Source organism: Lotus japonicus, chromosome 1, assembly GCF_012489685.1.
Source record: "Lotus japonicus ecotype B-129 chromosome 1, LjGifu_v1.2".
Lineage (NCBI taxonomy): Eukaryota > Viridiplantae > Streptophyta > Magnoliopsida > Fabales > Fabaceae > Lotus > Lotus japonicus.
Window position 1 is genome coordinate 39,410,668 of NC_080041.1, and position 22,403 is coordinate 39,433,070.

Consider the following 22,403-nt stretch of genomic DNA (forward strand, 5'->3'; position numbering starts at 1 on the left):
CCTTGCTAACATCATCATTGACAGTACACTGGTTACTATCATGAGATTCACCACAAAATTTGCACTCCAAACAAGTTACTCTTGCTCCAATTGACTTGGTATCTTGTATATGTTTCCGGATTTCCGCTACTTCCTCGGAGAGTTGCTTGTTGGAGGCTATGAGCTTGTCATAAGTTTCCACTTCAAAAGAACTTCTTCGGATTTGGCGTTCATTCTCGCAGTTCATGGCTCCCATCGCCATTTTCTCTATCAAATCATATCCCGCTTGTGGGGGAAGAGCATCGAACTCCCCACTTGAAGCTGCATCCAAGCCAAACCGTGATGAGTATAGTAACCCATCATAGAACTTCGCCACATATTCAGCTTGGGTGAGATTGTGTTGAGGACATTTCCTCAAAAGCTTCTTGAAATGCTCCCAAGCCTCGTAAAGATTTTCATCTGAGGATTGTGTGAAAGTCATGATGTCATTCTTCAATTTCCTCAAGAGGGACCTTGGGAAGAACCTCGTTGTGAATTTTTCTGCAAGGTCTTCCCAAGTAGTGAGACGGGAAATAGGCTCAACCGGATTACTTCCGAAGGAACGTTCACCACCTGATACGTGTTGCAATTACGGATGAACCTTTCCAAATGAGCATGAGGATCTTCCGAGGAACCTCTACCATATTGGCTTTGGCTCACCATGTTGATGAATGTCGGTCTCAACTCAAAGTTTCCCACTCCTTCGGGAATGACAATACTTCCGGGATAGTCAAAGCTCATGGACCCCGAAGTTAGTTCCCGAAGAGTTCGGTTGGCATTCTCAACTTCTTGTTCACGCAAACGGAGGGTGATACCCTCTTGGATTCTTGCCTCAATATGGGCTTGCATCTCCTCCTCCGTCATATGGCCACCCATGACGGTGTCTCTTGTGAGAGTAGCCTGAATGTTTGATACTAAACAGAGAAAGATTAGTAGCACCAATTCTAGACAAGTTCAAAACAAAAATAAAACCACAAACTAAAAACTTAAACCAAAAATCGCAAAACAATTCCCCGGCAACGGCGCCAAAAACTTGTTGGTTCTTCTGCAAGTGCACAGAATCTACCCGGTTTTAAATTATCGAACCTCAGGGAATTAGATTGCAAATCCATTTTAAGATTCAAGTTCATGGTTGAAAAGCGAGTAAAATTCAGTTTTAATGATTGGTTGTTTCTTGAGTTTGTAAACAAAAAACAAGTAATCAAGTAATAAAGCGATTGAAATTCAGAGATGAGATTGCCTTGGGTTCTTGCTCAACAAATTCAGTTTTAGCAAACCTTCCAATTCAATATATCTTGAGTCTCTCCTTGATGTTCTAGCCTAGATAGTCATCTATCGATGCCTCGTAAAGAAAACCCTTTCTAATCAAAAGATAGATTCAATTCCTTGATAAGCTAAACATTTGTTAGAAGCACTAAGCATGCAATTCAGGCCAACAAACCTCAACCCTTCCTCTATTCCTAGCAGCAAGTATAGAAGAGGTAATCTCACAACAAGTCTCAATTCTATAACAAACTATCGTTATGATTATAGAAAAGTAAAAAGCTAGCATGCATTCAAGCTTGAAAGATAAAGCATAGGAGTGAGATTCAAGGGTTTACTCAGAACAACATAAATAGAAAAGGAATGAAAGCTAAAACATCCAAAGTCTTACAAAGAAAACAAAACAAAAGGGGTTTTAGCCAAGCATGGCTATGGAATCCATACAAGAAGATAAAGATGAAACCTGAAACATAGGGCTTAGGGAAAGCTCCTCAAGCTCCAAAACTCAAACCCTCTCTTCTAACTTATGAAAATATGATAAAATGACAAAAGGTCCAAGAGAAATGTCTAAAAACCAATTTATAAGCAAAACAGTCGAGTCTGGGCGCTCAGGCGCCTGAGCGCCAATTCCAGCCAAAAACATGCTCTCTGGAGGTCAATTGGCGCCTAGGCGCCAATTCCCAGCGCCTAGGCGCCAATTCCAGGAGGTTCAGAAAAAACAACTAGCGCCTAGGCGCAATTCCCAGCGCCTAGGTGCTTAAGCTCGCTGGAAAAGACTTTTTAGTTTCTTGTAACTCCTCTTTCAAGCCTCTTTAAGTCCTCCTTCAATTCCATGCTTCTCGGCCTTCTTTCACCTTCAGTTTCTGATCTGCAAACTTAACCAACAAGCCAAGGAAAATTCCAGAAGCTCAAAGAGCTTATTAGCACAAGAGATCCTTCAATTAACACAATAAAACTATGCAAGTCCTAAACTTACTTAAAATGCAAGAAAACTCCCTATAAAACTACAAAATTACCAAAACGAAGTAAAGACTCAAAGAAAGATAAAAATGCATGAGAGTGCATGAAAAACTACATGAGACTCAACAAAAAGACTCAAAACAAAGAAAGAAATGACCCTAAAAACACCACTAAACAAGGGACATCAGAGACCTCAAGGTAAATTCCCTTCCGATACTATCCCCAATCCTAAGCAAGAGAATGGCTCTGTGGTGACCACTAGAAGTGGTAGGATGATGAATGAATTGAAGAAAAAAACAGAGGGAGAAAAAAGTGAGGAGATAGTTGAGGGAGAAGTTGTGGTACCCATCAAGACTAGAGAAGTTATATACCTTACTCCTGAAGTTAGCAAGGTTCCTTTTCCTAAGGCCTTGGCTAAGAAAAGTATAGACAAGAAGTTTTCAAAGTTTGTGGATGTTTTCAAGAAACTCCACATCAACATTCCTTTTGCTGATGCTTTGGAGCAAATGGCCATATATGCTAGGTTTATGAAGGATATATTGTCTAAGAGGAGAAGTTTGAAGGATGTGGATGAGACAGTAGTGCTAACTGAGGAATGCAGTGCCATTTTACAGAGAAAGATGCCAAAAAAAGGAAGAGACCCCGGAAGCTTTACAATTCCGGTGGTGGTTGAAGGTGTGACAGAGGTTGAGGCCTTGTGTGATCTAGGAGCGAGCATCAACTTGATGTCGCTTACCATGTATGAAAGGTTGAACCTTGGTGAAGTTACTCCGACTATGCTTTCATTGCAAATGGCGGACCGTTCTGACTCCCTATGGTATCGTGGAGGATGTGATGATAAAAGTGGATAAGTATGTCTTCCCGGTGGATTTTGTTGTGCTTGATATGGAAGAGGATGAGAAGATTCCTCTGATTCTTGGGCGACCATTCTTAGCTACCGGAAGAGCCAAGATTGATGTTGACAAAGGTCATTTAATCCTCCGAGTTGGGAAGGACAAGGTTAGGTTCTCAGTCTTCAACCTCTTGTTGGAGACTAGCCTTGTCGAAGACTTTGTTTGTGAAGTAATCAAAAGGGTACCAAAGGTTCAGGAGCCCCCGAAGGTGAAAGAAAAAGATGTAGAGTTCAAGCCAGCTCTCATCAAGCTTGTTAGCGGTAAAAAGTATGAGGGGTCAAAGTACGAGAATCTCCATGCTCATATGGTGAAGTTTTCCCTTGCAAGTGCTCTTGTCAAGAAGGAGGGGGTGAGTGATGATGAGTTGAAAATCAAACTCTTCCCTCATTCTTTGACAAAGGAAGCAAGAGCATGGTTTGATGAGCAACAAGACATAGCCTCATGGGAGGATTTGTTTCAAAGGTTTTGTGCAAGGTTCCTACCTTGCACTTGTGGTAAGTCATTCGAAAGTAAGGAATTTCCTTCCTAACATCAAAGGAAGGAGAGTCTACCTTGGACTATAACATAGGGCTGAATGGGAGACAACCTATTGTTTTATTTTTTATTTAAAAATGCTCTAGGATAGTTCTTTTTATTTGTACAAAAGGAAAAAAGAAAAAAAAGAAATTTTGCACTGGGCAGGGCGCTCAAGCGCCCTGGGCTGGCGCTTGGCGCTCAGGCGCCAGCCTGCCAGAAGCTTTTGGCTTTCTGGGCACCCAGGGCGCTCAAGCGCCCCTCACCAGCGCTTGAGCGCCCAAACACGCACACACACAGTTTTTTGCTTTTAAACACTTCTAACTCTTCATTTTCTCACTTTCTAACTTTCCTTTCTATCTAAAACTGCCCCCCTCACTACTTATACCCATTTCCTACTTCTCCCATCTCACTTGCACGCACTTTTGCTCATTCTCTCCCTCTCAAAGTTTGCATTTCATCAAGAGAATTTCACTTGCACCCACTCACTCCAAGTTCAAGGTAAGTTCCATTTTTTCCACTTCCCTCCATCTACATTCATGGGTTTTGTAAATGTATGACTATTGGGGGTTGTGGGTGAGTGATTCTAAGCATGTGCAAGTTGGGGTGGGTTTGTTTACGCTATTCATGGGTATTTTGCGCCAAAATTAGTAATGGGTGTGAGGATTTGTGAGAGTTGGGTAGTTATGTAGTAGTAGTTTAGTTTAGCTTTGTTTTGTGCCTTCTAGGTGTTTCATAGAATGCTCCAATGAGTTTTTCTAGTCGATTTTGGGCAAGTGCTTTGTTGTTCTTCTCTTTTCTTTGCCAATTTCACTAGAAAGCTTGTTGGGTGCTCTTAGGAGTTCATGTTTTTAGTTTTGTGAATACTCTTTCTCTTTATTTTTATTTTTGACTAACAATGTCTAATGGTTTTATTGCGGCTTGTGGTTATGCTAACTATTATGAAGATGCCTGCTAAGAGAGCAAGATATCCCACAAGGACCGCGGGGTCTTCTTCCACTACCCAGAGCTTTGACCGCTCTCGTTTCTTATTGGCGACAAAGGAGGAGTTCTATCAATCCGTCCTAGCACACATGGGGTGTGTGAAGGAGTGAGGCGTATTCTATAGGAATGGAAGGAGAGACCCCCTCGGCATGCAAGAAGTCATGGAGATGAGAAGGTGGGGGAGTTGGGTGAATCCTATTCCTATTGCTTGTGAAGTCATGGTTAGGGAATTCTTTGCGAATACCTACGGTGATGATCAAGATAACAAGCCGGATCCCCCAACTTTCTCATCTTGGTTCAGAGGTGATGTTATCAATTATGGAGCTGATAGGATTCGAGAGTTTCTTGGTCTTCTCACGGAGCATGAGGAGAATGCCTTTTTCCCATGGAAGAGTAGGTGGACCTTCCACTATTTGCTTTCAGACCGTTCTTCCGAGTTCATGAAGGATCTGGAAGTGGTGGTGGTGGTTAGGCCCGGTCAAAAATGGGAGAAGGATGACAAAAGGAATATCACCTACTTGCTGAGGCAAAACATGACACCACTGGCTCGAGTGTGGGCTGAATTTTTGCAAGACTCATTGTTTCCTAGCTCTCACAAATCAGAAGTGAGAGCGGTGGTGTTGATTTCCATTTACTGCATCATTAGAGGCCACCCGATGGACATGGCGGGAATTATTTCTGATAAGATATACTCACACTACAATGTGTGTAAGGAGAAGCCTCGCCCAATCTTTCATCATCTGATTTGTGCCTTGATCCATGATGTCAGGGACAAGGCTAGGAGGCCAATCTTTGTTGTGCAGCAGAGGTTGACGGTTTCCCCCATTCTGAGCAAAGATCGGGTGAACCAACTTTTTAAGGAATGGATGTCTAGAATGCCCCAGGAGGATAAGGAAGAAGAGGATCCTACGGAGCCAGTGAAAGAAGTAGAAGAAGAAGAGGAGGAGGTAAATGAGGTTGTGAATGAGGTGGTAACTCTACCGCGTGCTGTAACACCCCGATTTCGGTGGCGTCACTTAGTAACTTGAAAACAAAGTAAAGCGGAAAAGCAGGTATTTTTTTTCCTATCCTTTTAGAATAAAGAACATTTTAAACTAAAGACTCAACCCCAAAATGCGATAAACATAAACTAATGTACAATACTATTACAGTCCTGCTGTAACTAAAAGCATCGTCACGAGTATCCTCCAGTGACGGCAAGGTTTACAAGTTTTCAGAAAGCATAAATAGTTCGAAATATTATACAAGTGACAGAAGGGAATAGTCAGCCCCAGATGGCCTCCTCTAGACCTCTACAACCGACTACTCCATGGGATTCCCAACTACGGAGAACCACACGAAAATAACGTGTCGGAGACTTACCCTGCCCCAAAATATGAATGACGAATCAGAGCTATTACAGTAACAACCAACTCAAAAGACTCTAACCACCCATATCCCACACTACTATCATCGACCCTTCCTCGATCAGGCATGAAGTCCGGGTCCTCGTCGAAAGCTTCAGTAATAGTCATTTCGCTCCGGGTCTTTCCCGCACAACGAATCATCACGAACCGGCTGACGGACGCCTGGCAGCAGGCCGACCGCCCAAGCACAAACATACAAACAAAGCCAAGGCGCTAGGGTCAACTTACAGAATACAATAGATATACAATCAACATGCGATAAAGGGGGTATATATATATATGTTGTATATATACATATAAGTCATGTATTGCCTACCCTAAGGTATATACATAGCATGTTATCGAATCTCTTACACAATTCAATCATCAAAACACATAACGATGTTTATCAACATCAAATCATCAGATCTCAACAATTATAGTTAGAGTGCATGATATGTCATGCAACGTCAATCATAATAAGATGCATGGTGTGCCAATGTAGAATATGCAGACACAAACTCGAATAACGTCACTCTGCTTGGCGACGGGACAAATCAACAACGTCACTCTGCTTGGCGACGGAACAAATCAACGACGTCACTCTCCTTGGCGACGGGTCAAACCAACGGTATTGCCACTTATAGGCTAGGCACCTCGAGACGGTCGTAACACTGGCCTCGTGTTTAACCATTTCTGCTCGGGCGTCGCTTATCACCTTTGGCTATAGTCAAGACGGTACAAACTCTACATGGTTTGACCATTTCTGCTTGCTATGCCGAACATCAACAGGCACGATACAACTCTACATGGATGATCGTTACCTCCTGTTGTGCCAGGTATAGTCAGGACCGATTCAACTCTACACGGCTGATCGTTGCTTCCTGCTATACCGAAGTACTCCACTTGGCACTTCATCGCGTATATGCATGTGTGCAATATGATTATCAAAACCACGACTCGTCCTCACAGGTAAAAATTGGTTCATTGACCAGAGGCATCTACAACGAGAAACCTAGGCTATAGTCAAGTCGGTTATGACCCCACGGGTTTAACCATCCTTCTTGCTACGCCAGACATCAACAGGCACGATACAACTCTACACGGCTGACCGTCACTTCCTGTTGTGCCCAGAGTACTCTACTCGGTACCTTACTAACGCCAGACCCTTGGCTAAAGCCCATCTTCAAATTCTTTTCCATAAAAATGAGTTCCCTTAAAAAAATATTTCTTTTATTAGGTAAAATGTTCCATCGTAAGTTAATCCATTATGTCGTTAATTCCAAAGTTCAGTTTTCATTTCCAACACCTTTCAAAATAAAGTTCCCAAAGCTAGGATCACTGACCCATTCCCGTTTTCCAAACTCACTTTCATTCCTAAGTCTTTTCCGTTGAATCATCCTCATTAATTAAAAGCATTATATCCTTAATAAATATATTATGGATTTATTTACATAAAACAGATTATGATTATTTTCGGTCAAAAACTCTATAAGTAAAAAGATCCCAATAAACCCAAGTAATTCCCCGGGAAGGTCTCGATTCCTAAAACAATAAAGGCTCGAACCTTGGTTCGACCTATCAAACATTCCCAAAACGAACCCGTCATTGCCATGACAAAGATAAGTGTATTCTACACTCCAAAAGTGGCATCAAAATGCACGAATATAGTCAGCACAATTTAATCATAAACTCAAATACATCAAGCTCTAACGAGCGATGAATCAATATGGTAGTGCTGTAAACATAACCTTGTCATATCCACTAGAAAGCGATAAGACAAAAACCAATAAACGGCCGAAGCCTCTCAGAAAACGGAGACACACGTCTCATATAAGTTCACTCGGCCGAAGCCTCCAGAAAACATTTTCCAATTCAAGGCGATAAACAATAACCAAGCAATATTCAATATCAAGCAATATTCAATATCAAGCAATATTCAAGTCGAAGTTATCGACGCCTACAATACAAATAGCTAGTAAGTAAGTTGCCCTAACCTCGAGTTATTCCAGTCTCGCGGTGTAGGTCTCCCTCACAAGCTTGTTCAGTCAATCCCAAAGTTTCCACAATTGAACCTTTGAGCAAACAAAGCAATAATGAATCAACACAAGTTGATACAATCCTAACTAAGGTTCGACAAAGCTCAAGAAGCTTCAGAGTACAACATTTAGGCACGTATGAAAGGGCTTTCCCCGAATGGATGAGTTTTGACTCGATTCAAGTTTTGTACAAAAACACTTTATTCGCTAAAACGTGCATAACTCGAGCTACAGAACTCGGAATGACACGAAACCGGCACCAAAATTTCGACAATTGAAAGAGCTACGCAGTGGCTCAGGTCATAGAGATCCAAAAAATATTTTTGGACACGGTACCCAAGCAAATAGGTTTCGGCCACTATGGAAAATAGGGTTTTCGAACTTTTTCTTCGATCTAAATCAATTCCTAGGTATTCTTAGGCGATATCTAGGCCAGAGAAACTCTCAGAAAAATTATCGGGTCGAAAACTGTCGCAGGGGTATTTTGGTCAATATTTTTAGCTCGGAAACTCAAAATCAGAATTTCGAAAAACAAATTAGATGGGGTCGATCCTAACGACATTTATAACAACTAATCCTACTAAAGCTAAGCTCAGTCGAGAGTTTTTGATCCAAAAACCGGAACCTCAGCATAAAAATGGGTTTTTGAGCAGAATTGAAGTTCTGCGGCGATTCGACGAGATTCAGCAGAAAACAACTGGATATTCATGCTCTAGAGCACGTAGGCAATAAGTTTAGACACTGAAATCAAGTTATTTGGACAGTTTTACAAAAAGCTCAAAACTTTGAGCACAGAAAGACATAGAGAAAAGCGACAGAATTTACGATCAGAGGTAAGGAAAACAATCAGTACCTCGAGGCCTACGCGTAGCAACGAACAGAACGACGATCGGTCAAGAATTGGAAAAAATCAAATCTCCTCCTTTCCTCCAAGAAGCTCACGGCCGTGTGTGTGGGTTTGTGATTTTTTTTTTTTGTTTTTTTTTTCATTTTTCAAACTATATATAGGAAATTGAAAAATGCGGAAAAATGAGAATTTCGCGATTCCAATTTTTCCGACTGATTCCAACGTATTTTAGACACGATAATCTTCCCGCTGAATCTTCTAATTCTTCACAGAAATATCGGTATGATTTTTGGTTTTCGAGGCTTGTTTTTAATGTTTACCGGCTTAAAATGCACTTTATGGTTTTGACCTCGGATGCAGAAACTTCCTTCTGAAGAAAGATTTGGAACGTCGATTAGAGTAGGCGTACGCGGATGAAATCTTTATTTGAAGCTCCGAACAGAAAAAGTCTTCATCGTCCGTAGATTTTAGGGTTTTTGAACTATCAGGGTTTTAGTTTCGGCAAACTTCCGAGTATTGGAATTTGACGTTTGTACAACCCAGGGTTTCGTGTCGAAACGCTTGTCATGAAAATGAATAAGAGAAATTCTGACATTCCTCTGAATATTTTTGGAATTAGTTCCTATAGTGCTTTAAGGGTAAATTATTCGTTTACTAACGCTCTTGCCCTAGGCGTAAGCGAATAAGGCTCACGCTATAACTTATATCGACTTTAATACTATTCTTAGCCTTTTCCTGAACTTTCTCCTTCATAAATTAATTCCATTCGATAAACTTGTTCAGGTGTTCCTTCACGTTACATCAAACTAATCGTGAATAGGAATTTTATTCGATTTATTCTAAGCTTAAAAACTTGGGTCTCACACGTGCTAGTCCTTCACCTGCTTGGATGGAGGCCGCCTTTGGGCGCATGTTCTTGAGGCAAGATCTCCTTCATAGGGATCTTGATCTCTATTTGAGAGGTGGTAGCATAGCGGATCCCAGGTATAATGGCCCAATGGATTTTAATGCATTGGAGCAAGGGATGATTGATCTGAGCCTAATGCATGATGTCGGAATTCATCCGGAATATGATGATGGGATGGGCAACCGAGGTCCCATGGAGTGATTGTGCTGAGGTAATTCTACTCTTAGATAGGTCATGCACTACTCTTAGATAGGTCATGCATTTTTATCATATTTTTCATTTGTAGTTTTTGTTTTTCTTTTGTTCATGCATTTTATGTTTAGCTTTGTTTTTTTTGTTGGGTATTTTACTTCCCTATACACACATGATTTTTGCTCGCAAGTTTTTCCCTTATACTTGTGTTGGTATTGAAAATTGGTTTTTTTTTTGGGATACTCAAGTTGTTTTGGGGATGAGTGATTGTATGTTTGGGAAAGAGAGGAGGAGACTTCGGTCTTCCGAGTGTATCTTGAGAATAGGTTGGTGTGAGTCCATTAAGGGTCTATCTTTGACCCTTCACCATAAAAATTCCTGGAGGATCTTGACTAACTTGTACTTCTTGGTTCTGCGTTGATTTCATTCTTTGCATGCTTTGTGATACTTGCCTAATTCTTGAGACTTTTAGGACTTTGAGCCTCTGAGTTTATTGGTTTGAACATTGTCCTTAATTGTCCTATTTGAGCCTCAATGAAGATGTTGTTGTTGCCAAGTAATTGGGATGGATGTTAGGTTGGAATTTTTGGGAGTGTTGGTCCTTGAAATCGAATGGAGCTCAATGAATTCTGAAGTAGTCTCTTGCCCCAAATGAAAATGAAATAAATTGAAAAAGAAAAAGAAAAAAAAGAACTCCTAATCAAATTGGAGTTGAAAAAAAAGAAAAATTGAGAAAGGGGTCAAGAGACTTGTGTTTATTTTGCTGGTTGTAAAAGCTTTGGGTTACTTAATTTGGACCACACTCATTATACTTTGAAAGCCTAGTCATCCTTAGGGACCAACTATCGGCATGTTTAACCAAGCCAACGTTTTAACCCTCTTTGATGTCTCATCGAATTTGTGCAAGTTTGATCTCTGTTGCCTTTGAATGAATGATACATAGAACCTATGAACTACTTGTGTGCTCAGTGCACTGATCTATATGCTTTCCATGAATTGACTCTACACTCTTCTCTATTTGAAAGTTGCATGAAGTTGGTTGTTGAATCTTTCTCTTGGAACCGGCTGTAGTTACTCTATCCCCCTATTTTGTGGTTAGTATCCGTTGTGAGGCACTTGTCTTGGGAGCATTTCTTGCGCTTGAGGGAAAGCGAGTGTTTTTTACGCTCGAGGGCGAGCTGTCGTTGAGAATAGTGGTGTGATGACCCTATTTTAGTAGTGTTTTTAGTGTCATTTCCTTGAGAGTTTTGAGTCTTTTTCTTTGACTCGTGTAGTGTTTCAAGCATTCTCATGCATTTTTATGTTTATTTGGGTTTGTGTTTTGTTTTAGTAATTTTGTAGTTTTATAAGGGTCTTTCTTACATTTTTATAGAGTTTAGGACTTGCATTTGTTTTCCATTGAATTGTGAGGACTAAGGTGATTAAAAACCCTTTGAATTTCTTGATATTTCTCCTTGTCTTGGTCCTTAAGTGCTTCAGCAGGTAACTCATGAAGAGGGAAGGCCAAATGCTTGAAGAATTGATGGAGTCATTCAAATGGGGGGGTTACAAAAGCTAAAAAGTTACCAAAACCGAGTGTCTGGCGCCCAAGCGCCCATGCCTGGCGCCTCTGCGCCAGCTTGCCAGATGGGGAAATGTATCTTCTGCCTTATGGGCGCTAAAGCGCCCCAGGGCAGCGCTTGAGCGCCCCTGCTCGACCATTTTGCCTATAAATAAGGCCTTAGGCCATTTTGTTCAGAACTTTTGACTTTTTCTTATAATTTTACCAAGTATTGAAGCTTAGGAAGTGCTTTTGGGGCTTGTGGGAAGCTTCCACCTTGTATTTTCCAGGTTTCATTTACATTTCTTGTATGGAATTCCTAGCTATGAGTGGCTAGTACTCTATTTGCTTTGGGTTTAAGTGATTTCATGAATCTCTAGTTGTTAATTCCTATCCCTATGTTTATGATCTTGAATCTACCTTGTATTTAAATTCTATATTGCATGATTAGCTTGGTTGCACTCCTCCTAAAGTCTAAACTATAATCGTATCAGAAGATTGTTGTGGTTTAGGGACTTGGGTTGAAATTGATCCTTCTTTGCTTGCTTCTAGGAATAGAGTGAGGGTTGGGTTTTGTTGGCCTGATTTGCATGATATAAAACCTCATATAAATGACTAAGTACACAAGGAATTGGGCTTAGCTTTTAGTATGGGAGAATTGCTTATGTGAGGAATCAATAAGTGAGTAACTAGGCTATAACAACAAGGGATTGAATCAAGGTTTCATTTGCATAGGGTAGGTTGATTAGAGGGGATTGGATGAACGATAACCCAACGCATCTTTATCAATTGATATTTACAACTCTTTACTTTTGTTCATTTTGCAAACTCTTTGCTACAAACAATCAAATCAAATTCTGAAATTTTATTATTTTCAAAACTCACAAGCTTCAAGCTTAAACCATAATTCTCACTCACGGTCCCTGTGGATTCAATATTAAAACCCGGAGATATCTGTGCCCTTGCAGATTGTCCAACATCGATCCACCAAAACTGAAATCAGGACGATCAGACAAGAACTCGCGAAGAAATCCTCTCCCTCTCTCTCTACAACTCGCAGCCCTCTCTCTTAGTTGGTGGGAAATGAGATATTAGCGGACGCTGAAAAAGCAAACTTCGAGGTTTTCGGAATCTGGTCGTTCTGGTACTTTCGTCTAATGATAAGAAGTGAATATCTGGCGACATAATGCCAGAACTAAAAATGAAGTTCTCAGAATTGAAGAAAACGATATAAACAGAGTATTGGCCAAAATATGCCGGAAAACTTATACTTGCAGTTGACGTCGGTTGTAAAAACTTCCTTCTGAAGAAATGTCGCAATTGCTGAAAGAATTGTGACAGCGCGGATAGAAACTTCGTTAAAAGCTTCGAATAGAAAAACATTTCATTAAGGGTCTTAATTAAAGTCCCCGAGAGATTAAAGCCTAGCTTGACAGACTTCCGGGAAGTCAAACCTATCGTGTGAACAATCCAGAGTTTCGTAGCGAAACACTAGTCATGGGAAAAATAAAGAGAGATTCCTATTTTTCTAAAGATTTTGAATTTCGCATAAACAGTGCTTTAAGAGCGGAAATAGCCTTTTTCGGACACTCTCGACACAAGCCAAGTGTTGAAATGGCTCGAACTATGACTTAAACTATCTATGGCATCATCCTTAGTCAATTCTTGAACTTTCTTCTTCATAAAGTCATCCAAATCGGTAAACACTTGTCCAATTTCCACACAGGTTACATAGGAAACCTAAGCCTTATTAAGAGAATAATTATTTAACCTATCTTAAAAACTAGGGTATTACAGTCATCTTGAAACCAACATAGAGGTGTTCTACATCTCCTCCCATACAAAGCCTCATAAGGTACCATGCCAATACTAGCATGAAAACTGTTGTTGTAAGTAAACCCGATCAAAGGCAACAACTCATCCTAGCCCTCTTGACTATCTAGAACACATGCTCGCAGTAAGTCTTCCAATGAATGAATCGTCCTCTTTGTCTGCCCATCCGTCTGAGGGTGATAGGCAGAGCTCAACCTCAACTTCATGCCAAGAGCCTCGTGCAAAGCCTTCCAAAAATGCGAAGTAAACTTTGGATCTCTGTCAAAAACAATACTCGAAGGTACTCCATGAAGTCGTACAATCTCAGCGATATAAACCTTTGCAAGATTCTCCACATTGTACGTTGTCTTTACCGGTATGAAATGCGCTGATTTCGTCAAACGGTCCACAATGACCTAGATGGAATCAAATCTCTTCCTTGTAGCTGGTAAGGCTACCAAAAAATCCATAGAGATACTGTCTCACTTCCACTCTGGCATATCAAGTGACTGTAACGTACCCGCAGGCTTTTGGTATTCTATTTTCGCCTTCTGACACGTCATACATGCCGCCACAAACTCCACCACATTCTTTTTCATTCCAGACCACCAGAAATTCAACTTTAGATCTTGGTACATCTTCGTCGATCCCGGATGGATACCCAATCTGCTCTTGTGACCTTTGTCAAGAATTATTCTTCTCAGCTCCATGTCACATGGTACACAAACACGTCCTTTACAACGCAGAATGTCATCGACTCCTACCTCGAAATCCGGCGCCTTTCCCAAAATGATCATGTTTTGTTTCTCGATCAGCTCCTCATCCAGCAGTTGCTTCACCTTGATCTCGTTAAGCAAATAACTGGTGATCGTCACCATCCCAAACCTCAATCTTCCAGGTTTCACTTGCATACTCAAACTAAGGTCGCGAAAAGTCTCGATAAGTTCCAATTCCTTAATCATCAACGATGAAACATGAATTGTCTGGCGACTCAGAGCGTCTGCTACAACATTTGCTTTTCCTGGGTGGTATAGCAAAGTGAAATCATAGTCCTTGATAAATTCCATCCAACGCCTTTGTCTCATGTTCAGATCCTTCTGATCGAACAGGTACTTCAGACTCTTGTGATCACTAAAAACAGTGAAAGTGCTCCCATAAAGATAGTGTATCCAAATCTTGAGTGCAAACACAACAGCCGCTAACTCCAAGTCTGTAGGATAGTTTTGTTCATGTCTCTTCAACTGTCTTGAAGAATAAGCCACAACCTTTCGGTGTTGCATCAACACACAGCCCAAACCGTGGTGCGAAGCATCGCAGTAAACCTCGTAAGGTTCCTCCTCTTGTGGTAAGGTCAGAACTGGCGCGGTCCTCAAACGCTCCTTCATATCCTGGAAACTATGTTCACAATACTCTGTCCATGCAAAAGGTTGGTTCTTCAGGGTGACTTTCGTCAATGGTCCTACAATCTTAGCAAAGCCTTCAATGAATCGTCGGTAATAGCCAGCTAAACCGATGAAACTCCTTATATCTGTCACACTCTTAGGATGCTCCCATGCAATTACAGCTTCCACTTTACTGGGATCCACAACAATGCCCTCCTTTGAGATGATATGTCCTAAAAACTTTACTTCTTCCAACCAAAATTCACACTTCACCGCGTTAGCATACAACGGCATCAATATGTCCTTCATGTTCCTTTGCGTCCTTCGAATATATCAATATGTCATCAATAAACACCACCACAAACCGATCTAAGAACTCATGAAAGATGCGGTTCATGTAATCCATGAAAACTACAGGCGCATTTGTCACTCCAAACGGCATCACTAGGTACTCGTAGTGTCCGTAACGTGTTCTGAATGCAGTCTTCGGTATATCCTCAGTCTTCACCCTGATCTGATGGTAGCCTGACTTCAAGTCTATCTTCGAAAATACAGCAGCCCCTCGTAATTGATCCATCAAATCGTCTATCCTTGGCAACGGGTATCGGTTCTTGATCGTCGCCTTGTTCAGTTGTCGGTAATCCACACACAATCTCGACCTTCCGTCTTTCTTCTTGACTAACAACACTGGCGCTCCCCACGGTGAAACACTTGGTCGAATGAATCCTTTTGCCGAAAGATCCTCCAACTGAGACTTCAGCTCTACTAACTCCGCAGGTGCCATACGGTAAGGTGCAATCGAAATCGGTCCAGTTCCGGGTACAATGTCGATCACAAACTCTACATCGCGTACAGGCGGTAGTCCAGGTACATCTCCAGGAAAAACATCCGCAAAATCTCGAACCACCGGAATACCATGAATATCCGATTCCTTCTTCCCCTCTAGACTTAGCAATGAAAAGTACTTCTGAGTGCCCTCGCTCAACGATGCACTAATGTGGTTAATAGAAAGATACTCGAAAAGATTCGAGTCTGGGAACACCACTCTTTTTCGACTACAGTCCAAAAGACAATGGTAGTGGGATAACCAATCCATCCCTAGGATTACATCTAGGTTTTTAAGGGGTAGACATACTAGGTTGGCATGAAAAGTTCTATCTTTATATACTACTGAACAGTGCATGCATGCGGCATTAGCAATTAGAGTCCTAGCAGGTGTAGTTACCATAAGATCAACACTCAAAGTAGTAATAGGCAGATGCAGTCTTGATACGCAATCCTTAGAGACAAATGAATGAGTTGCACCAGAATCAAAGAGTACAGTTAGGAGATTACCGTCAATTTCACATTCCCCTCTGATCAATCCATCTGCTCCTTCAGCCTCCTCACCATCCATTGTATACAGTCTTCCCTTCGCCACTGGGCGTTTCCCACTAACAGCATTCACAGACGGTTCAGCCTTTGGTGCCTTGCAATCCGTAGCCAGATGCCCAGATTTATTGCAGTTGTAGCATCTTGGTGGTCTCGTGCAATTGTTTGCATAGTGCCCGATTCCTCCACACCGGAAACAAGTCACCTCACGGTTTTGGGTACGGCTTCCCGACCCTTCAGAAGTAGCATCAGCAGCCATCGGCTTGTAAGATCCCGAGGTAAACCCTCTCCCCGCATGACGTTGATATGGCTTCCTCGCCTGAAACCTTCCTCTTCCTTGAAAGTTCTGTGGTGTCGACCTCACTGGTCCCCCTGTTCCAGCCCTGTTCAGTCTTCGATTCTTCATCAACTCCACCTCAGTTGCCTTCTCAACCATTGCCTGGAATCTCTTGATCCCCAAAGGTCTCACTGAGTCCTCTATATCAGCTCTCAATCCCCTCACAAAGCGCTTGCACATGTAAGGCTCATCAACTTGGTCACAGAAAAACCGAAAATGTTTTGCCAGAGACTCCAACTTGGCAGCATATTCCGGAATGGTCATGCTCCCTTGTTTAAGAGTCAGAAACTGTGATTCACGCTCGTCACGAGCACTGTCAGGAAAATACTTCTCGAGAAAAGCAGTTCGAAAAGAGTTCCAGTTCACCTCCACATGATTTGCTTCCATCATCCCTCTGGCGCCTCTCCACCAGTACTCAGCATCACCTATCAGCAGAAAGGTTGCCATTCCCACCTTGGCTCCCTCAGCAGTCTGTAACACTCCAAAGATCTTCTCAATTTCTTCAATCCAGAGATCCGCTTTGTCCGGGTCAGTACCTCCCGAAAACTTAGGTGGATCCTGTCTCCTGAAGTCATTCAACCCTTTGTTCTGATCCAGAGTCGCCTCCCTCTGACGCTGGTGTTGTTCACGCGCTTCCTCCGCAGCACGCCTCAAAGCATTGTCATTTGCTTGGTTAGTCATTTCCTGGGCCATAGTGGCCATCATCTCTGCTAGTTGATTCGTGTTCACCATCGTCTGTTACCCTAAGGAAACTGTTAGTCCTAATCGTACGATAGTACCAAAACTACTCCATATAGTTAAGTAACATTGCAATCAATTAGAACGAAGAAATCATTCTGCAGACAATCAATTTTCACTCTTTGCAGAGTCACACAACCTAGCACAGAAGACCTATTCCCCAAAGACTCCCAAAAGACTCGACTAAGCTCTGATACCACTAGCCTGTGACTCCCGGGGCCGACGAGGGCGGGGAGTGATCGCCGGTGCAGTGAGGCACGGACAAGAAGCGGCTCCTGACAGGCTTCTAGGCGGAGGGGCACATCAATGAACCGATTTCACACCCGAACAAGAGGTATTCCGAGACTGTGTAGGGATGGACTATACAGTTGAGGAAGACATATATGATTTGATTGTACTACCCATAACAACAAGTTGCAACTTCTTTTCGGGAGCCCAACTGATAAGAACTTCATGGTTAAGTGTGCTTGCCTTGGAGCAATATCGTGATGGGTGACATCCTGGGAAGTTTTCCCGGGAAGTGCGCGAGTGAGGACAAAGCGCACTGAAAAGACTCGTGTTGTTACCGTGAGGCCAGTCGTCAGATCAGGATGTTACAAGTGGTATCAGAGCCGACCTCTCCCAGTACGGTGTGGTTTGGGGACGAACCAAGCGGAAGTTGGTGGGCCTGTGACTCCCGGGGCTGACGAGGGCGGGGAGTGATCGCCGGTGCAGTGAGGCACGGACAAGGAGCGGCTCCTGACAGGCTTCTAGGCGGAGGGGCACATCAATGAACCGATTTCACACCCGAACAAGAGGTATTCCGAGACTGTGTAGGGATGGACTATACAGTTGAGGAAGGCATATATGATTTGATTGTACTACCCATAACAACAAGTTGCAACTTCTTTTCGGGAGCCCAACTGATAAGAACTTCATGGTTAAGTGTGCTTGCCTTGGAGCAATATCGTGATGGGTGACCTCCTGGGAAGTTTTCCCGGGAAGTGCGCGAGTGAGGACAAAGCGCACTAAAAAGACTCGTGTTGTTACCGTGAGGCCAGTCGTCAGATCGGGATGTTACAACCTTCTCCCAAAGGACTTGCAATACTTGACGTAGATATTCCTCATGTTCCTTCTGATCCTTATAGTAGATCAAGATGTCATCAATGAACACCACAATGAAGCGATCGAAGAATGGATGGAAGATCCTATTCATATAGTCCATGAACACAACTGGTGCATTCGTCACTCCAAACAGCATCACCAAGTACTCATAGTGCCCATAGCGTGTCCTAAACGATGTCTTTCGGATATCCTCATCTTGGACTCTAATCTGGTGATATCCCGATCTCAGGTCAATCTTCGAGAAAACAGCAGCGCCCTTCAACTAATCCATTAAGTCATCAATCCTTGGCAACAAATAACGATTCTTTACTATAACCTTGTTCAATTGTTGATAATTCACGCAAAGTCGCGATCGCCGTCTTTCTTCTTCACAAGCAGCACTGGCGCTCCCCACGGAGAAACGCTAGGTGGCCTTTACGGCAGCAACATCACATCCCATGCAAATGACCCGCCGGTGATAACGGTAAGAATTAATGGTTTCAATGTGCAGAGGGTGCTTTTGGACCGAGGCAGCCCCGCGGATATCATCTCCAGGGACGCATTCGAATGGTTGGGGCTTATAGACAAGGATTTGATACCATACACAGGAAACCTGGTAGGTTTCTCAGGAAAGCAGGTTCAAGTACGCGGCTATGTGGAATTGGACACAGTTTTTGGAGAGGGCGAGGACGCCGAGCTTTTAAGGGTAAGGTACCTGGTCCTACAGGTTGTAGCAGTTTATGACGTCATCATAGGACGAGATACTTTAAGTCGCCTCCATGCAGTGACATCCACGCCCCACCTCGCGGCAAGGTATCCACTGCTCTGCGGGGGGAAAGGAAAAATAGCGATGAATCAGAAGGGGGCAATGAAATGTTGCAGCGATTGCATAAACTTGTATGGTAGTGTTGAGAGATTTTTCTACACTGATACTACTTTCAAAATCCTCAAGATTCAATTGTAGTATAGCATAGGGTTTTTGTCGTATCCGCAGGGAATTGCTAATACAAATGTCGTTCTCTAGTGAAATTACTCAAGCAATGGATTTCCAAAAGGGTTGATGATTTTAGTGATCAAATGCTAATGTAAATTAAATAAAGCGAGAATAAAAGATGATTGATATCAAGAGAGAAAGCTGTTGGAATTGGAGTTCACCGTTTAACTATTAGTGTCCTATGATTCTACATGAATATTCATTCCTATCCATGATTCATCTACACCATTTCTACCCTACTTCATTGATTCCTCATATGAGTGGATATCTATAACTTACTTTCCGAAACATTGATTCCTCACATGCATAGAAAAGCTAAGTTATCTTTAAGCTCAGATGTTTAAGGGACTAACAAACCTAACTCTATTCCTAGCAATTAGATTTATTAGATGGTTAACTCTAGGTCGGACTCTAGACGTTGTAGCTTCCGCTCTTACGCCGAATCAAGCGATATGTTCTAGGTGCGCAAACTAAAACATAACATTAAGAACAAGAGAAAACTATTGAATCATGTAATAAAAACGATATTTTCATATAGAAATCAAGAAGAACAAGTCATAGTTAAAGGCTACATCCAAATCCAACAAAGAAACTTAGCAACCCATATCCATGGATTGCTTACAAAGCTTACAAGAGGAAACTAAGGTGAAAGCGGTGACCCGTGCCGTCCTCGGTGTGTCTCCAGCACGATGGATGGTGGATCAAAGCTCCCAAAGTTCCTTTCCTTCTTCTCTATGCAATTTTCTCTCTAAGAGGTCCAAAATATGTCAGTAGATGCTTCAATTCTGATCTGGTCGAGCCTTTTATAAAACAGGGCAACAGTTTCGCTTAAGCTGATAAAGGTGTCGCTTAAGCGAGCAGGTTTCTTCACCTTCAGGTAAGGTCTTTGGCTTAAGCGAGACCAATTCTCGCTTAAGCCGAATTGTCTTCCAGAACCACTGCTACTGCCATGTAGTTTGGCTTAAGCGAGGAAACATTTGGCTTAAGCGGACTTCAATATTTTTAGCCCTTTTGATCTTCAAATGGTTGGATCTTCTTGACTTTTCTCCTACAATAAAAACCAAAGAGTCTAAATGATAAAACTAACATATCTTACATTTATCTATATAAAAACTATCTACTTACTAAATTAACCTTATTGAGGGATAATTTGAAAGATAACGTACACATTTAGAACAGATAAGTGCCGAAATTAATATAGAAAATCAGGTAAATTTGGCACTTATCAACTCCCCCAAACTTGAAACTTTGTTTGTCCTCAAACAAAAGGTATTGGCTAACAAAACATATTCACAAAGGTTCTTGAACAAGCATGGCTTATGAACTACTCATCTCAAAGTTTCTTTTCACAAGCATGATCCAAGCATCAATTACCAACTAGAACATGTGAAGCCCACAACAAATGGTTACAGTAATGATACAAAAACACACCAGCATGAAGTCATTGGAATAACATTGAATCCAATACTCTTCAATCAGGGAACCACTCAAATTATCATCAAACTGTTTACTCAACTCTTCAATTTTCTATGAGGTAAGTGTTTCACACTATTCAGCCATTGAATCACAACATGTAAAACTTGTTACCTGTCTCATCAACTATTAAAACTGCATGGAAACTCGAGAATCACAAAGGTCTTTCTGGGTTGTAATGTGGCCAGGGTTATCAAGAAAATTGGTTTTTCTAGATTTCAAGATATTTTCAAGTCAAGAGAGCAATTACATTTGGATTCATGCAAGAATTATGAACATTTTTCACTCTCTTTCTACCAATCCTCTTTTTCACCCCTTCTACACAATTTCATGCACAAAACCCCTTTCTTTTTCCTTTTTTTTCTTCTTCTGTTTTTTTTTTTTTGAAACATTATACACAAGCATTTTTTCTTTTTCAAACATTATATGTACAAAGGATAGAAAGTTAAACAAAAAGATATCAAAGCTTCCACTCCCCCCAACTTAGCACATTAGCATAAAATCCTCACATAAATGCTCTCTTAACTTAAAAGTAAGGGAGAACATTGTTTTTTTTTCATTTAAGTTTGGGATCATACACAAAGAAAAACAAAATTTCCATTTAGGCTCAAAAGGGGGTGCAATTGGAATTCCTAATCAACGGTACCTTATGTCCACTAAAGAACAAAACTGCCTTGATCATTTTCTATCATTCCCATGCAATTCAACAGTTAGAGACTCAAACAAGTAAAACTGTGCAAAACAATGGTGAACCTCTCGAATCTCACCAAGTGTTTGGCTACACTCCTCACTAGGCTTAGGAGTCCCTGATTTGAAGCATTTTCATAATGAGCATATGACATTCACGTGAATGATGCATTCATATCATATAATGGCACCAAGTGAGTGCAATCACAATGAACTATGAACTTTTTTTTTAAAAAAAAAAACACATCATGCACTAAACCATGCTCATTAACTAAACCAAAAGCCAATCATTTGCAATTCAGAACAGTGAGCAAAACAAATTCCTAATCCAAAATCCAAACATGTGCTAGCAGTTAAGAACAAAGCAAAATATCACGAAGTAAAACCAAGTTCAAAGCAAAATAAAACTAAAAACCAAGTAAAGTACTAAAGTTAGAAAGTGAAATGACGGAAAATAAAAATGAACTTGGATGTGTGGCTGTGGTCATCAATCCTCAACTCCATCCTGCTCCTGATCATCAAACATGTAATCATCAGCTCTCAAGTTAGCTGCTGCAGAAGTAGTAGCTTCATCTCCATCTCCATGTCCAGCAGCTCTCTCCTCCTCCCTGGAATTCGGCCTGTCCTCAGGCCAAGCATCACGATCTTGTTTGAGTGTCTGTGCTGCAACATCTGCTCCTGAACAGCCTAGATCTCAAGCATTAGGTAGACGACAATTTAACATTTTCATTCATGCATTTTGTCAAACACCTAGGGTGCACAACCTTTAACATATGAAGCATATAGCAATTTGAGTTTACAATCCCATAACCAAACTTAAGAGCCTCAAACAGTCTTATTCAAAGCATGCAATTCTTTTCCTAATGAGACCACAAATTCCTTAATGCTCATCCGTGCTTGCACAATCAAAACCCCCAAAATTAGAGCTCTAGAATATGAAATCAAATTGAGGGAGAAATGAGAAAACTTTACCTGAGAAGTAGAA

At 41.5% G+C, this 22,403-nt stretch overlaps 1 protein-coding gene and 1 non-coding gene across 2 annotated transcripts; both read left to right on the forward strand.

The window, feature by feature from the left end:
• The first annotated feature begins 371 nt into the window (after positions 1 to 371).
• Positions 372 to 478, forward strand: LOC130734879 (small nucleolar RNA R71). Its single transcript, XR_009018216.1, has one exon. It is a non-coding gene; the product is annotated as a small nucleolar RNA R71 (small nucleolar RNA).
• Positions 479 to 2,516: 2,038 nt separating this feature from the next.
• LOC130735621 (uncharacterized) lies at positions 2,517 to 3,092 on the forward strand. Its single transcript, XM_057587551.1, has one exon. It carries the CDS (start codon positions 2,517 to 2,519, stop codon positions 3,090 to 3,092), a length of 576 nt encoding a protein of 191 aa, XP_057443534.1.
• Positions 3,093 to 22,403: the final 19,311 nt, after the last annotated feature.